This window comes from Prunus avium, chromosome 6 (assembly GCF_965620075.1).
Source record: "Prunus avium chromosome 6, drPruAviu1.hap1.1, whole genome shotgun sequence".
Classification (NCBI taxonomy): Eukaryota; Viridiplantae; Streptophyta; class Magnoliopsida; order Rosales; family Rosaceae; genus Prunus; species Prunus avium.
The window spans coordinates 13304784-13322545 of record NC_142289.1 but is presented as its reverse complement, the minus strand read 5'-3'; the positions used below and the strand labels follow the sequence as shown (position 1 = coordinate 13322545).

Here is a 17762-nt window from a genome sequence, read left to right as displayed (position 1 = left end):
CTTTTGAGGTTCGTCATCAAACAAACCTAGCCGCTGGCCTGTTAACTGAGGCCCGGATACTATACACATCCTTCATTATCGTTTTCCACCGTCTGTATTGTTCAACTTCAATAGCCCCTGAGGCCTTGACACTGCATGCAGCACCCACGTGGTCCAGTCGCCCACAATATAAACAGAAATACGGGAGCCGCTCATATTCGATTTCATACTGTTTTGCCAGTTCATCTGCCGACAAACGCAGTGTGACACATCGTTTCAGCGGCTCATTGATTTTCAAACCCACCCTGATACGTAGAAAGCTCCCCAAGCAGTCTCCATTTAAGCCACGATCCACCATGTAGAACGTACCCAAAAAATTACCTAGTTTTTCTCCCATGGCCAGGGTCAGAAAAATCAGCGGAATACAGCGCACACGCACCCAAAAACTTTGCGAATCCACCGAAACGGACATAGGATCCACTTCACCATCAGTGCTCGCCAGTAGCAACAGCGCCCTATCAAAAGTCCAAGGGGAGCCCCTCATCACCTTCTTCCTATCGAAATCTGTTTTGAAAGAGAACAAGAACCTCTTGGGGTCGTCCAGAGACACCGCAGTGAACTCCTCCCTGGTATGCCAAATCCTCTTCAACGTGCCAAATAAAGCCTCCTTATGAAACGCCTTTGAAGTGAGCAATTTCCCAACAAGCAAGAACCGTTCAGCCTTCAAGTTTCCCAGATCCTCTAACCCGACAACCTCCACTGATTCAGATTCTGAAATTGCCAAGGAAGAGGTGAGACCTGATACCAGTTCATCAACAGCCGCCATCATCCACTCAATGCTTCCCTGTGTAAGCCGAAGGCAACACCCAAACCCCGCTTGAACAAAAGTGCTTCCCCCTGTACGCCGAAGGCAACACCCAAAACCCGCTTGAACAATAGTTCCGCCGTATTCCACACTGTACGTGTGATGAAACAGACACCGTTGAAAGCAGCCGTGAATTGTGCCTAATAAATCACGGCCATGAGCCGGCCGAGGGAGCCCTTTTTCTCGGCCCTGGCATTTGCTCGTAAAACTGGAACACAGCGTTTCAACAGGGTGCTTTGCCTTCCTGAAGACAAAAGAAGAATGCAAAGGCATGATCATCTCGGCCTCGAGTGCAGGCCGAGGCCGAGGCCGAACGAAATCACGGCCAGAGGCATTAAATGCGAATCATCACGTGACAACAGGGTCCCATGCTTCATTTAATGAAGTAGTGCCTATTTAATGCAGCAAACCCACTGGCCACAAATAAGCATTTAATGCATGAGGCAAGGTGGGAAGTGATTGAAGTCAGGATTTGGTGATGAGGATCAGAGTGATTAGACGTAGACATTCTCACAAGAATTCTGGCAGCTTGAGATATTAGGTCACTAGCTATCAGAGCAATAAATGCGTCTCCACGGCCAGAAGCTCAGAACCCACGATCAGGGCGGCGGCCGAGATTCACCAGGATTTAAGGGGTCACATCACCATACTTCACGATCCCAAATGTCGATTAGACACCCACTTGCTCTAATCAGGCTCCACCATGCGGGTTTTCAGCTTCGAGTACTCCTCCAAGAACTCTTCCTATAAATACAAGGCTCGATCTACATTCAACGGGTTCAAACACCAAACCAAAGCCTCCCACGGAGCAACTTATTTTTCCTGTAATGCACTTTCAATATCTTTACTTGCTTTCCTAGGAGTAGTGTTAGACTGTAAGGAAATTTCATTCATCAAATATATCATACGACCCTTGATTTTCAAGGCGCCGGAGCACCATCCTTGTTGTTCGTTCACTCACCCCATATATCATACGACCGTCGCTCCCCGAGCAACGCGCCGGAGCACCGCCCTAAACCCACCACCAACACCATCACTCAACGGCCTTGTAGTTCAGGCCGTGAACCTAACAGCCGAGACTAGTTCCTCTCTCGGCTACAATCGTTTGATTAGAAAACGAGTTCAAACAGGCGCACCACTTAACCATTCTATGCCCATCAACCAACTCGACGCACGCTAGACCGTGTTGGCACGCCCGCGCACAATCGCACCGCACCCAAAAGCAGGAAACCGCATGTCAACGCACATCCCCTCGGCCCGGAACCCCAGGCCGTGAGATTTGCGTGGCAGACACTTTTGGCACGCCCGGTGGGACTCTTGTCAAAAACTTATGGTGGAAACTAGGGCACAGGCAAAGCTCAAAAACAAAGCAGTCGAAATGACTTCTAAGACTCCTGAGTCCGCTTCGCCAATCACTATCACCGAGACCGAACAAATGGTCACGATCTCGACCGGCGTTCCAGTAACGACGGATCGCACGGCCGAGTCCATGCAGGAACAGGCAGTAGTGGAGGAGCTGATGTCCAAGCAGGCCTACAGGATAGAAACGTCCTTCATGGCCGCAATGGACAGGTTCTCTTCAGAACTGAGAATGCTTTTTCAGGAGAGGATGCCGGTAGCCTCGCCCGCGACACCTCCTAGAGCCGGACCGAGGAGCCAAGAGCGCGAGAGAATCGAGCCTTACGGCGAAAGCAGCAGCCTCGGCGTCTCGGCCCACACCCAAGCATCAGGCTACGGCCAGCATTCTCTGCCACCGACAAACAGCTGGGGGCAGTCCCAGCCCACGTGGGCGAATTCTGGGCCAACCTACTCGGCAGAGTCAGCGCGCGGACCGCTCCATGCTTTGGCCGTATCACTAGGGCACGGCAGCCTCGCGCATCCTGCGAGCCACCCGCTCGGCCCAATTCATACTGCGGCCGTCCACACCCATCCTGGTCCAAGCAACGCGACCGCTATATCATCACAACAGTACGGTCAGGGCAATCCGACCGTCTCACCACCATTGCAGGTGTCGTCGTGTCCATTGGGCTCTCACCTTCACTACGGGTCGGCCATTCCAACGGCAGCGCATACGCACCTTGGCCCAACCCACGGTGCTCATCTGGCGCCGACCAGCTCGGTCATCCCGGCCGAGCCCCTTGTTCAAATGGCCCAGCAGATAAGGCCACAGAACGAGGTGCTACAGGTCACGCGCGGATGATCGAAGACGGCCTGGCTCAGAGGCGGCCGGACGCGCCCAGATATATGAGGCCATACCTGCCAGAAATTGACCGGACCCCTCTCCCCCGGAACTATCGATTGCCGGAATTCATGCTTTTTTCTGGGGATGGGCAGGCCTCCTCCATTGAACACATAGGCCGTTTCACGGCCCAGTGTGGAGAGGCCGATTCGGACGCCCAGAGGCTCCGTTTGTTTGTTCATTCTTTGACCGGCGCTGTGTTCTCGTGGTTTATAAACCTTCCGCCGAACTTAATAAGGGATTGGTCTGATATGGAAAGGGTATTCCACGAACATTTCTATCAGACCAACCGAGAAATAACGGTCGCCGAGCTAGCAAGGATGAGCCAGGCGTCGGACGAATCGCCTCGCGATTACCTACACTGATTCAAAACATGTAGGAATTGGTGCCGCACGAACCTGCCAGAAAGGGAGTTCGTCAAGATGGCCGAGGAAGGACTGGAATTCGAATACCGGAAGAAATTTCAGGGAATCGAATTCCGGGACATGCATGACTTGACCAACAAGGTGGACAGGTATGCGTCCTTGTTAAAGGAAGAGATGCAGAAGAAGACGGCCTCAAAAGGGACCTACTACAGGAATCCCATCGTTAGCTACGCCAAAGCAGACGGCTCAGCAAGGGCCGAGAGCGATGAGGTAGAGATGAGCTCGGCCGAAGTCAACATATATAAACCCTTCGTCTGCAAAGGGCTTGTTAAAACTGACAACAGCCGCACAAAAATACCCGACGCCAAGTTCGCGACACGGGAAACGAAGGCCTACACGTTTGATTTAACGAGGGCCGAGGCTATCTTCGACCTGCTGTTGGCCGAGAAAAAGGTCAAATTGTCCTTCGGCCATAAAATTCCGAAACCCGAAGAGCTCAAAGGGAAAACATTTTTGCAAATACCACAGTTCTTTGTCTCACAACACCAACAACTGCGTTGTCTTGCGAGACGTCATCCAGAAATTGATAGACGAGAAGAAGCTTCAGTTTCCGGAGAATGCGGCCATGCAGGTTGACTCCAGGCCGTTCCCTCCACCTGTCGTCAACATGGTCGACGCCCAACTCCCAGCCAGAAAAGGGGAGGCTCGTTGGACGGCGAAGGAAAAGGGATCATTGGCCGAATCAAGACCATTGCTTTGAGAGCAATGCAAGTATGAAATCGGCCAACCCAGGCCATAGGAAAACAAGAGGAAGGCCGCCGAGCCATCTCAAACGACCATAAAGAAATTCGATGGCCAATACGACCGACGGCCGGCTAGCCGAGCCGTTTTCAGCCGGTTGGGGCCACAAACCCCCAGCACCTCGGTGGGCCACAAAGAAGAGGCCGCCCCTAGGTCGATAAAAACTTTCAAACCACCGGTCATAAAAGATGACCGTTGGTACCATGCACGGCCTGGGGGCAGGGCCGAACCGCTGACGAAAACCCAGCTGAGGAGAATGCAGAGACAGGTTCCGCAGGCCAGAGTGCAGACAACCGAGGCCGAAGGCTTCAAGCGCCAAAAAAAAGTGGCGACTGCGGACGGGTCATCATCCAAATCGGTTGTTCCCCCGGCGGTAAAAACAGTCAGCACCAAGCCTTTGAGGATGTGGCGCCCTAAGCAAGGCGAGAGCCCCCGCGGATCATCGGCCAGTTCAGTTCAGCCAAAGGCCACGGTCATGGAGAGGACAGACGAGGGTATCGTCGACATCTACCGCGGGAGGGACCCCCCTTTTTCGACCAACGGTCTTTCCTTTCTCAAAGAATTCCATAAGGACCATTCGGCCACGGATCTGTACGGCATGACCCCTGAGAGCCGTGAAATCGTGGAATTGGCCCTCAAGAACACAAAGGCGGAAGCGCTCCTCATCACCAGCAGTTCTGACTCGGCCATTAAGGCCGTATACCAGGCAAACAGGGAAGCCAGAGCGAGAGGTCTGCCAAGTTACCAGCCCGCACTCAGCGGATCAGAAGCTAGAGTCCCTTTCAGCAAGGGCGATTTAGAGTATCTCTGCCAGTATTTTACTGTGACTCCGGCGGACACTATCTTTGGCCTGACGACTGAGGAAAAAGCCCAGGTAAGCCGGTTAGACGATTACTTGATGGCCCGGTATTCGCATCGGCCGAGACACGGGAGTACACTGAGAAAATGGGGATCAAATTGATCCACTCAACACCTTACTACCCTCAATCTAACGGACAAGCCGAGGCAAGTAACAAAGTAATTAAGGGCATCCTTGAGAAGATGATCGAGGAGAAACCTAGAGCGTGGCACGACTTGCTCCCCGAAGCTCTTTGGGCTTACCGAATCTCAAAGCGGTCGGCCACGGGCACATCCCCTTACGCCTTAACCTACGATCATGACGCCATCGTCCCAATGGAGTTAAAGGTTCGGTCTCTTCGTGTGGCCGAACAACCTGAACAAGAAAAAGGGAATTATGCACAAGCCATGGTTCAAGAGTTGGAAGATTTGGAGCAATCTAGACTCGATGCCTATAACCTAATGCAGGCACAGAAGCAAATTGTGGCGAGGGCTTACAACAAAAGGGTTAAACAAAAAGCTTTCGCCGAAGGCGACCTAGTATGGCGAGCCATGCTTCCTATTGGGACAAAGGACCCTCGGTTCGGCAAGTTTTCGCCCAATTGGGAAGGGCCGTTCATTATCGTGCTTCCTAGTATGGCAACCTGCCGATCAACGGCCAATATTTGAAGAGATATGCCCCGTCATTATGGCAGACGGCCGTGAAAGAGTTATGAGATTTACAAAATTTCAAAAGTAGAGTATGCTGCACGACAAAGACAAACTAAAGGAAATCATACTTCATTTTATTCATTTAGTTCAAAAAAGGGGACACGTTTACAAAGGAACGGCCAGGTCATGGCCGAGTACAAACACACATAAGAAAAATCACATCCTAAATCTACGCGCTTCGGCTCCATTGTCTTCTTGCTAGACAACCAGACGCTTTCCCCCAAGGCAGGACCTTCGCCACTCAGATCGCCATCAGCCACGGCCAGCCTAAAACCAGGGCTTCGCTCCAGACCATGGAAAGTGCAAGGGCCGCCACTCCGGACACGAATGGCAACTGCCATTCCAACCATGGTAAGCAGTCGCCATTCCGGCAGTGGAAGCGGCCGTCGTTCAGGCCGTGGAAGCGGCCATCACTCTGGACATGGTAAGCGGTCGTCATTCCGGTTATGATAGGAGCCATCACTCTAGCCATGGTAAGGGCCGTTACTCCTGCCATGGATGCGACCAGGGTACCCAGCCGCATAAATTCGGCCACGATGGGGTCATCATCCCAGGTCCTCTCGCCCTCATCAAACTGCCAAGTCATCTGGACCAGGCCAAATCGCCAAGTCATGAGACTCAGCAGATATGGCTCCCTGGTTTCGAGGAGTCTGCAATGAGGATCATTAGGGCAGGTTGAAATAAGGGAGAACGAAGCCCAGGAATCGAAGGAGGGCTCCAGAGTGATTAAAGCAAGAAGGAAGGTCACTGAGTAATGAAAAGAGGGCTGAGAAAACTGGGGAAAGTCAGTGTGAACCTTCAAAGAACATGAACTCAGAGATTTTGGGAGTGTGAAGGAAAATGCGAAGGAGTTTGGGTTTTATACTGGCGCTAGAGTTCAAAACACAGGAGTATGATTCTCGAAAGATAAAACGGCCTGACAGCGCACTCAGAGCACGCGAAATTATGACAGAGACATGGCGGCCGACATTTCGATTAGCAGGGCAAAATAATGGCTCGTACGAATTGAAAGCACGATGACGCGTCGAAAATCCAGAGACCGTCGTTTCACTGGACGAGGCGAAGCGACGCCCTGGGCAATGATGGCCTACACGACGTGCTTGAGGCATTAAATGCGCCGACTGGCCTGCGCATTTAATGCCCCAGTTGTCAGTCACTTCAGAAGGAATACAAAGGGTCCATCCCTTGGAATCCATTCGGCCCCTACCCATGCCGAGGCCGAAGAATCCAGGGATGTGGGGGCAATGTTTGTGCCTAATAAATCACAGCCATGAGCCGGCCGAAGGAGCCCCTTTTCTCGGCCCTGGCATTTGCTCGTAAAACTGGAACGCAGCGTTTCAACAAGGTGCTTTGCCTTCCTGAAGACAAAAGAAGAATGCAAAGGCATGATCATCTCGGCCTCGAGTGCAGGCCGAGGCCGAGGCCGAACGAAATCACAGCCAGAGGCATTAAATGCGAATCATCACGTGACAACAGGGTCCCATGCTTCATTTAATGAAGTAGTGCCTGTTTAATGCAGCAAACCCACTGGCCACAAATAAGCATTTAATGCATGAGGGAAGGTGGGAAGTGATTGAAGTCAGGATTTGGTGATGAGGATCAAAGTAATTAGACGTAGACATTCTCACAAGAATTCTGGCAGCTTGAGATATTAGGTCACTAGCTATCAGAGTAATAAATGCGTCTCCACGGCCAGAAGCTCAGAACCCACGATCAGGGCGGCGGCCGAGATTCACCAGGATTTAAAGGGTCACACCACCATACTTCACGATCCCAAATGTCGATTAGACACCCACTTGCTCTAATCAGGCTCCACCATGAGGGTTTTCAGCTTCGAGTACTCCTCCAAGAACTCTTTCTATAAATATAAGGCTCGATCTACATTCAACGGGTTCAAACACCAAACCAAAGCCTCCCACGGAGCAACTTATTTTTCCTGTAATGCACTTTCAATATCTTTACTTGCTTTCCTAGGAGTAGTGTTAGACTGTAAGGAAATTTCATTCATCAAATATATCATACGACCCTTGATTTTCAAGGCGCCGGAGCACCATCCTTGTTGTTCGTTCACTCACCCCATATATCATACGACCGTCGCTCCCCGAGCAACGCGCCAGAGCACCGCCCTAAACCCACTACCAACACCATCACTCAACGGCCTTGTAGTTCAGGCCGTGAACCTAACAGCCGAGACTAGTTCCTCTTTCGGCTACAATCGTTTGATTAGAAAACGAGTTCAAACAGGTACACCACTTAACCATTCTATCCCCATCAACCAACTCGACGCACAATAGACCGTGCTGGCACGCCCGCGCACAACAGCACCGCACCTAAAAGCAGGAAACCGCGTGTCAACGCACATCCCCTCGGCCCAGAACCCCAGGCCGTGAGATTTGCGCGGCAGACAATACCAATCTCCGAAGATGTCACCCGAAGAGCGCTCATTTTGGATACTCTTCAAGTTAGGATGATTAATGTATTTTGATCATCTTGAGTTTTGTAACTATACTTTTGTTTGTGCTATTTCGGTTATACTTTGGTTGAACTATTTTAGTTATAATTTGGTTGAACTATTTTGGTTGTAATTTGATTAAACTAATTGAATGCTTGTGGTTATATGCTTTTGGTTCATTTGCAATTTGATTGGATTTTACTTTCTTCGTAAATCTATCAGTTGAGCTTGGTTAACTAATTTCTGGGTTGTGCAATGCTTTTGTCTATTTTGGACTATGTTTTCCCTAACATAGAGTGCCATCACAGACATAGAGCTTTCCTTTGTTATTCAGGGATATGTGTCAATCCCAAGTGTCAATGGGAAAATCTTTAGGCTGCCAGAGACTACAGTTCATGATCATAAAATATTGTTTGTTTACCGTTGATTTTGTAATGCAGCGGCAATCGTGGTGCAAGTCCTGTTTGTTCATATTGAATGAAGATGTTCAATATTTCTCAATTCCAAATATTATAGGCGATATAGTAATTTCACTTTAAACTTGTCTTATGTGTTTCGGTTGACTGGCAAGTAATGTCACAATCAAGCATGTATGAAGGTAATGACATATAAGAAGAAGAAATTGATGACGAAGAAACAGATGAAGATGAAATAGATGAAGAATTTTATGAAGCCATTAATATTTTTGTGATGGCAAGTTATGCAGTAATACATGTGCTAAATCAGTTTCTGATTATAATGCATAGTGAACAAATTGGACATCCACTAACTCAACGACAAATTACTCGCATTGGATATGACTATATACATCAAGCATTGAATAATGATCCTGCAATCTTCCGGCAAGTATATAGAATGTATCCATATATATTCTGGAAGTTATGCACAATTCTTAGAGAAAAAACACTTTTGGAGGATACAAGATTTATTTACAAATGAACATTTTCCACGCTATCCAACTATATCCAAGAAACTAGAGAACTGATTCCAAAATTTGAATCACATTTATATCCATTTACTTGGTTGATTCTCGGAAAATAAGTGTAGGAGTTTATAAATCCTCCTGAACTTCTGTCAAAGGAAACCTCACCAAAGAACTCTAGCTATATATTTGTCTAAACCCTCTTCCAGAATTTAGACTCTCTCTCTCTCTCTCACACACACACACACACATATAGTGCATATCAAACTCTCTAGTCTCATGGACAGAACCAATAGTATACCTTTGCAAGCCCCAACCTATGGAAACCTCATCACCTAAAGATTGATATTCAATGTGAAGATGCAAGAATCACCAATTATTTCGATGTGATTGCAGGAACACGCACTGGTGGTCTTGCTTACCCACTGCCCCAAAATCTTCCCCCAAAAACAGTAATGTTTACAAGTTAAAAGTCAAATTTTTGTTAAATATTGATATAGAACATTGTTGTAAAAATAGATTCTGATATAAGCATTATTAATTTTTTAGACAACAACTGTCCAGTATTTTTTTCATACTACAAAGATTATCAAAGCTCTAGAGCATGACCAAAATACAATGGAACGTACCTACATGATGACTTGGTTGGGCAAAAACTTGGTGACAAAAAACTATACCAGACCAGACATTAACTAACGTTGTCATTCCAGCATTTGACATAAAGCAACTCCAGCCAACAATCTTTTCCAGCTATGAGGTTGCCCCTCCTCTTACTTTGAATTTAACCCATCATATCACTTCTTAGCATAATTTTATTTTTGATCATCAGTTTAATGTTACTTTTACTGTTTGTTATTTGTTAATTACTTTGTTTAAATCATTTGCTTTTCTTGGGTGGTTACGTGAAACATAAGTGATTCTTCAATGCTAAACTGTCAGATATATATGCATTGCAACCTCAGCAGTCTTACTGAGTTTTTTTTTTTCTTCATCTTGTTGAGTGAGTATGGTACTAGGATTATAAGTTGTGACTTTTGTGAGTTATAGTGATCTGGTTGCTTTTGGGATATTCGACATGCCGTCTGGATAGGTGGTTCAGGTGCCCCATGAAATAGGGCATGCTAGTTATGTTCCTAAGCAACTTGTCGTTCGGAAATTGCCACATAAGTCTTAACAGGGCTTGACCATTTTAGTTGGCAAATTTCAATACCAATCCATTTCTGTTGATGAAATTTGTCACCAAACAAAAAGTGAAGGGCCTTCTTTTCCACAAATGTGGCAAGTTGGTTTATTAAATAATGCAACTTTACAACTAGGAAGGGATGCATTCACAAATATACAAACCAAACCCTGCATATTGAAGTGACCCTAACCATGGTGTTGGCAATCATCGGGTCTTTGATCAGAGATCCAACCTAACCCAAGAACTGACCTGTCCAACCATCCAATGTTCGAAAGTCCCAAGCATGACTGTGTTCCCTAATTTTCGAGATGTCAGGTAGATTGCAATAGTTGCAACTAATTCCCCTCTAACTCTAATCGGATGTAGGTCTTGTTAACTTTTTGTATGTATTAGTGTTTGGAGAGGATTGTACTACTTTTTTTTTTTACTTATCAGGAAAATATTATACACTACTTAATTACCGATTTGCTTGGTTACAAGTATATCAATTGAATATTTATATTTAATTAACGATTAATATTAGAGGCTTTTTTTACACATAACAGATCAATTCAAACTTTTGGATGCTCATCATTTATATAGGGACTTAGGTGCATCATGGGAGATTGAGATCCAGTGTCACCTGTTTTTATATGAGGATAGAGAACCAAGTACCAAGTAATGCAATCTTCTGGATACATACCATTCATTCAGTGGCGGATTCAGGATTATGTGGCCAAGGGGGCTTAGTGTAAAAGTTCCAAAATTTTTCTAAACAGAGGAAGCATGAATGGCGGAGGCTAGAAAAAGAGGAAGCATGAATGAAAGGGAATAACATAAAGGCGAGCACTGAAAATGGAAGGGAATAACATAAACAAATTGAACTATAAAAACCCAGCTGCTGTTTTGCCCAGAAATTTGAAGCTTTTTCGTCACCAAAAGGTTTTAGCGACAGATGTTCATCAGATTTTTCGTCGCTAAAAATTTTCTGCGACGGTGTTCTTCAGATTTTTCGTCACTAAAAGTCAAATTTCCAGATCAACTTCAGACTTATATACAAGGGTAAGTTCCAGGTTTCTATCTTTAGTTTAGTCGTTTCCTGATTTTATTTGCAGGCTGTTTCACAAATTAGACCAGAATAATAACACATACATATGGCAATGAAGATGTGAAATTGGAAATGAAGAGTTTGGAGCTGCTGTGCAGAATCGGGTGTAAGTGATGCTGTTTTTTTTTTTTTTTTTTTAAAACCTGGCCCAAAACAACGTCGTTTTGAGGCCAGGTCAATTAAAAAAAAAATTGACTGAGCCTTGGACCAAACAACGTCGTTTGGCAAGGCAGGTTTTGAAAAAAAATTAGCGCGCAGCGTGCGCAATGCGCAGCAGCAGAGGAAGAGTTCGGCTGGGAATTTCGTAGAGCAGTTGGTGTGCAGGGGCTTCCAGCAGCAGTCTAAGGGGGCTTTCATGGAGTCCCTTCCCAATTTTTCAGCATTCCAAGGGGGTTTGAGCCCCCTCTTGTCCCAACGTCGATCCGCCTCTGGTTTCGGATTGATATTTCAAATCAAACTAGGATTGAGACGCTTTATGTGATAGTTTTCTACGCGGTTTAGGATTGTTGGGACTACTTCTATATAAAATGGCAAAGCCTAGGCCTACAAATACGTACAACTATTGATTTTTTGAGTGTGTGGAAATTAACGAGAACTATATATGGCGGAGGCATTATCATCAACCTTTGATTCCGGTTGGGCATGGCTCCCAAGCCAAGTTCTAGATTTGATACTAGATAAGTTGATACCAATCTCCGAAGATGTCACTCGAAGAGCGCTCATTTTAGATAGTCTTCAAGTTAGGATGATTAATGTATTTTGATCATCTTGGATTTTGTAACTATATTTTGTTTGTGCTATTTTGGTTATACTTTGGTTGAACTTTTTAAGTTATAATTTGGTTGAACTATTTTGGTTGTAATTTGATTAAACTAATTGAATGCTTGTGGTTATATGCTTTTGGTTCATTTGCAATTTGATTGGATTTTACTTGCTTCATAAATCTATCAACTGAGCTTTGTGAACTAATTTCTGGGTTGTGCAATGCTTTTGTCTATTTTGGACTATGTTTTGCCTAACATAAAGTACCATCACAGACACAGAGCTTTCCTCTGTTATTCAGGGATATGTGTCAATCCCAAGTGTCAATAGGAAAATCTATAGGCTGCCAGAGACTACAATTCATGGTCATAAAGTTCTCAAAATATTGTTTGTTTACCGTTGATTCTGTAATGCAGTGGCAATCGTGGTGCAAGTCCTGTTTATTCATATGTAATGCAGCGGCAATCGTGGTGCAAGTCATGTTTGTTCATATTGAATGAAGATGTTCAATAGTTCTTAATTCTGAATATTATAGGCGATATAGTAATTTCACCTGAAACTTGTCTTATGAGTTTTGGTTAACTGGCAGGTAATGTCACAATCAAGCTGTATGAAGGTAATGACATAGAAGAAGAAAAAATTGATGACGAAGAAATAGATGAAGACGAAATAGATAAAGAAGAATTTGATGAAGAATTTGATGAAGCCAATAGTATTTTAGTGATGGCAATTTATGAGTAATACATGTGCTAAATCAATTTCTGATTATGATGCATGGTGAACAAATTGAACGTCCACTAACTCAACGATGAATTATTAGCATTGGATATGACTATATACATCAAGCATTGAATGATGATCCTGCAATCTTCCGGCAAGTATACAAAATGTATTCCGGAAGTTATGCACTATTCTTAGAGAAAAAACACTTTTGGAGGATACAAGATTTATTTATGTTGAAGAAATGCTTAAAGTGTTCCTACAAATCGTCGGCCAAAATACTAGATATTGTGTAATTCGTAATATATTTGGCCGATCACAATTTGCTGCAAGTGAAAATTTTCACAAGATTTTGAAGGCCTTGAACTCAGTAGCATCTGATTTGATGGCTAAACCAAGACCCGTTGTGCCCCCTAAAATAAGGGAAAGCACAAAATTTTACCCTTTGCTCAAGATATGTGATGATTATCTAATTATATTAATATTGTAATTATAATTGTCATTATTATAATATGTATTTTCATAATATAGTTATATTTACATATGAATAATTTTAGGATTGCATCGGAGCTATTGATGGTACACATATTCCGACAATGGTGAGGGGACAAGATGTAAGCAGCTATCGTAATCGTCATGGAAAGATATCACAAAATGTATTAGCAGCTTGTAAGTGCCCTAGGGTAAGTACTTATTTTTTAAATGATTCAAAGCTACTAAGTGATGCTTTATCAAGGAGGAACGGACTTAAAGTGCCCCAAGGTAAGTACTTATTTTTTAAATGATAATTTTATTTTATTTTTAACTTTTCATACTAATTTTATATGTATAGTATAAATAATTAGGTAAATATTTCTTGGTGGATTGTGAATTTCCTAATCAGCGCCAATTTTTAGCTTCATTTCAAGGTGTGCGATATCATCTCTAAGATTTTGCAGGTCATGGTAATGACCCTCAAAGTGAAAATGAATTGTTCAATCTTCGTCATGCGTCCTTGCGGAATGTGATTGAGAGGATATTTGGTATTTTTAAATCACGGTTCATAATTTTTAAGCCAGCGCTTCCATTTCTATTTAAGACACAAGCAGAGCTTGTGTTGGCATGTGTAGCACTACATAACATTCTTCGGAAAGAGTGTTGTTTTGATGAATTTCCAATTGAACCAACGGATTTTTGTTTTGTTTTTTTAATGAAGTGGGGGGTGGGGGAACCTCAAGAACAATTATAGACTAGCTTATTTCATTGACTTCTACCTTCGAATATTTGCTTTTATTTATGTTGGTTGTCATCCATGAGAATGCACTATTGTAGCCTTGAATGTTGTCATTCCTATTTTCATCCTTGAAGGAAACGCATTCTTCTAACCCCGTAAAATGACACATCAATATCAAGCCACAACTTGGGAGCAAACACTTTTTTGTCAAGGTCAGCTGCTGAACTTGTGGATAATGCATGGGCTACCTTTTTTCTTTTCTTTTAAGGGTATGAAATTCTAGGTTCACCATATCTATGGGGCTAGATATTTTAAAAAGTTTAAAATTTTGGTTTGGGCTATAGCCCTATTTAGTCAGGCCCAAATATAAATCCTATTATATAAATCCAAGTGGTCCTTTCAAATCTTATAAAATCTTATGATATAATCTTTCAAATTCAAAAGTTAAAAATCCTGATTATACAAATCCATCAATAAAATCCTATAAGTCGTTACATTCTAATTAAATCAATTGGATTTTTTTTATCCTTAAATAGTCTTTTAAAATCTCAATTAAATACACCCCCCCTAAGACTTACTTTATATCTGATCAAAACAAAGTAGAAAAAAATTAAGAATGGTTATTTTTAGTGTCATGATTTATTTAAAGTTGAAATAATTTTTCAATTATGTAGTCAAAGACATCCTGAAATTAGTTTTGTATTAAATCTGTAGTGGCTTAACGTCCTATTCAGTATTGTTAGTGAAATCCTAAGAATACGTGGTACAATTTATAAGTTGTCTAGAGTTAGGTGCTTAACAGTGAGGCAGTGTTTCCTTCAGTTACATGATATGATACCTTTACCAAGTCAAAATTTTTTTCTAGAGAATTATGAGAAGGTTTTATGTGTGGTAGACTTCCATGTGGCATATGGCTGCATATAGATGGAACCTCTATCTCTCTATCAGATACAAAAAGTCGGTCGGGAGCCATGCCCAACGTGAAACTACAGTTGATGGTATTGCCTCTCCCAGTGTGTGTGGAAGGATTTGGGGGTCGTCCCTAAACAAATTGATTATTGATGTTTTTCTTGAGAATTCTAATAATATATATTATCTTTTCTCAACATAAGAACAAAAAGAAAGACGAAAATCGTAGATTATTTATTTGAGAAATGTATATGTATATACATATGCGTAGAATTTTTTAATGTGTAAAATATATGTATATATTAATAAATGTTATATATATACTAAGCGAGCAAATTTTTCACACAAAGACATTTCTAGTTGTGTTGGTTTGCAGGGCCTCAACTTTCCATTCAGCGCGCGACTTCAAAACCCGCTTGTGTAGATCATAGTTTTAGTTCTTTTTTACTTTTTTTTGGTAACAACAATTAATAATCATAATAATTAAAAAGGCAAACACGTTATTTTCTGTAAGTAATAATCATCACCAATATCTCTCCTTGGCTCTCTTTTTTAATCCTTTGACAATTTTTTTTTTCAATTTCAAGGATTTTCAACACAAAAAATCGACCAAAAAAATTGATAAATGTCACTCAAAAGAAAATAGTCAGATTTAAATCTAAATTGAAATTCAAGTATGTCTCTAAATTTCAATTTATATATACTAAATGACTTACTCCATTATCATGTTGATTGGTTATATAATGAAAGATGATTTAATTTGTAATTTGCATGCTAATTGATGATGATTTTTACTTTAAGAAAAAAAAAACATTTATTGTATGGCATTACGTAATGGTGTAAGTTTGTGTTAGCTTATGTGAGGCTCCAGTTTAAGGTTAGCACGGGGCCCTCAAAATCTAAAGACTGGCCCTGAGTGCACCGGAGTTCGATTCACGTAAAAGATAATCTTGAGGCAACCCAATATAATACGCCCCCATTTCCCTCCCTATCAAATGACAAAAATAAAATAAAAAAGATCAAATTGCAAAAAGTAGAATAAAAATTATAGTTGAAAATTTATTACGTACATGACCAGTACAATTTCTTTAAAGAACAGAGTCATATGCAAATGTGACCCAGCTAGCAGCAAAACCACCATAATGACAATTAGGGTCAAATTAAAATTTTGGTTTGTCTTTTTGAAATTTATTGTTTTCATTGAAAGATAAAAATGTGGTTAGTAAAGTGGTACACGATTGTTTTTATATATACTCAGATATTTAATTTTGCAAAAATAATGCATCCAACTAACTCAACCAAAAAAGTTGCATCCAATTAATGATGTTCTTGGAATATTGATACAAAATAAATTAGGTGTTAACCTTGAGAATTTAAATTTTCTTTTTATCAAGAGAATTTAAATTTGAGGCTTCTTCTAATATTGCGTGTAATGATCAGACAGACAATTATTCTTGCACAACAAATATTCCGGGTACTCTATTTGTTAGAGAAAAAGTATGTCATGTTCACCTTGATATATTGTCTGTTGTTTAATGGAAAGTACATTTGACCAAAAATAAATAAATTATTTTTCAATGAAAAACAAAATCTCACGCTCAATTGCTCAAATATTAGAAAACCCTCATTAAATGCATCTTGGAAAAATTTCACACGACAAATCTTTTCTTGACCGTTGCTACAATAAAAAGTATATAAATACAGTTTTGATCTTAACCAACAATACAAGACAGAATGGAGCCATTAATGGCCTCTTCAAGAGTTGTTTTCTTCCTCTCTCCCATTCTGTTACTACTAAGTTCTCAATCCCTTGCTCAGCCTGAGTTTCAAAGCCATGGCTGTTTCTACGAGAAAGGCAACTATACCACAGGCAGCACCTACCGAACAAACCTTAACACCCTTCTCTCTTCTCTTTCTTCCCCCTCCAACAACGGCAATGGCTACGGCTTCTACAACTCCTCCTTTGGAGAAAACGCCGACCAGGTCCACGCAATCGCTCTTTGTCGAGGAGATGTCAGGGCGGACACTTGCCGTGGCTGCCTCAGTAACTCCACAAAAAAGCTCACACAGGTCTGTCCCAATCAGAAGGAAGCTATCGGCTTTTACGACGAGTGCATGTTGCGCTACGCAAACCGCTCCATCCACGGCGCCATGGAAACTACCCCTGTTTTCCCGTTGTGGTGGAACATACAGAACCTGTCGTCCTCCGACTTCGACGGGTTTTTCCAAGAGATGAGGAAGCTGCTGAAAGACCTAAATGGTCAAGCTGCGGCGAACGGTTCTCTTCGGAAGTTCGCGGTAGGGAACACAACCGCTCCCAATTTCCAACCAATATATGGACTTGCGCAGTGCACGCCGGATTTGGCCGAGCAGGCCTGCAGTGAATGCTTGGATGCTGCTATGGGATATATCCCAGCATATTGTGAGAGGAAGCAAGGTTGTAGAGTTCAGAACCCCAGCTGTACCGTTAGGTATGAAGTCAATCGCTTCTATGACCTTACAACTGTGGTGCCGTTGCCGTCATCCCCGCCGCCACTGTCTAGTCCTCTTCCACCATCAACCAGTACATGAGAAAAACTAAGAGGAGATGAAAGTTGCATAGACCTGCAACTTCTCGTCTTTCTTTTTTGGTACAGCATGATTAAAGCTATATGAATTGGAATATATGTTTGACTTTTCAAATGTGCACAAGGAATTTTAGTATTTAAATATTGTAA

At 42.9% G+C, this 17762-nt stretch overlaps 2 protein-coding genes and 1 pseudogene across 2 annotated transcripts; 2 read left to right on the top strand and 1 right to left on the bottom strand.

Annotated features, from left to right (window-relative positions):
• Positions 1-16: 16 nt before the first annotated feature.
• On the bottom strand, positions 17-805 carry LOC148293711 (uncharacterized). Its single transcript, XM_088254571.1, has one exon. It carries the CDS (start codon positions 803-805, stop codon positions 17-19), a length of 789 nt encoding a protein of 262 aa, XP_088110697.1.
• A 3700-nt stretch (positions 806-4505) lies between these two features.
• Positions 4506-14151, top strand: LOC110767919 (uncharacterized; annotated as a pseudogene).
• A 2635-nt stretch (positions 14152-16786) lies between these two features.
• Positions 16787-17762, top strand: LOC148293710 (cysteine-rich receptor-like protein kinase 26). The gene has a single exon (XM_088254768.1). It carries the CDS (start codon positions 16792-16794, stop codon positions 17614-17616), a length of 825 nt encoding a protein of 274 aa, XP_088110894.1. The 5' UTR covers positions 16787-16791; the 3' UTR covers positions 17617-17762.

What these genes read in the sequence shown, in the direction of transcription:
- LOC148293711 (XM_088254571.1), bottom strand. Translation starts at nt 805, where the DNA reads ATGGCGGCTGTTGATGAACTGGTATCAGGTCTCACCTCTTCCTTGGCA.
- LOC148293710 (XM_088254768.1), top strand. Translation starts at nt 16,792, where the DNA reads ATGGCCTCTTCAAGAGTTGTTTTCTTCCTCTCTCCCATTCTGTTACTA.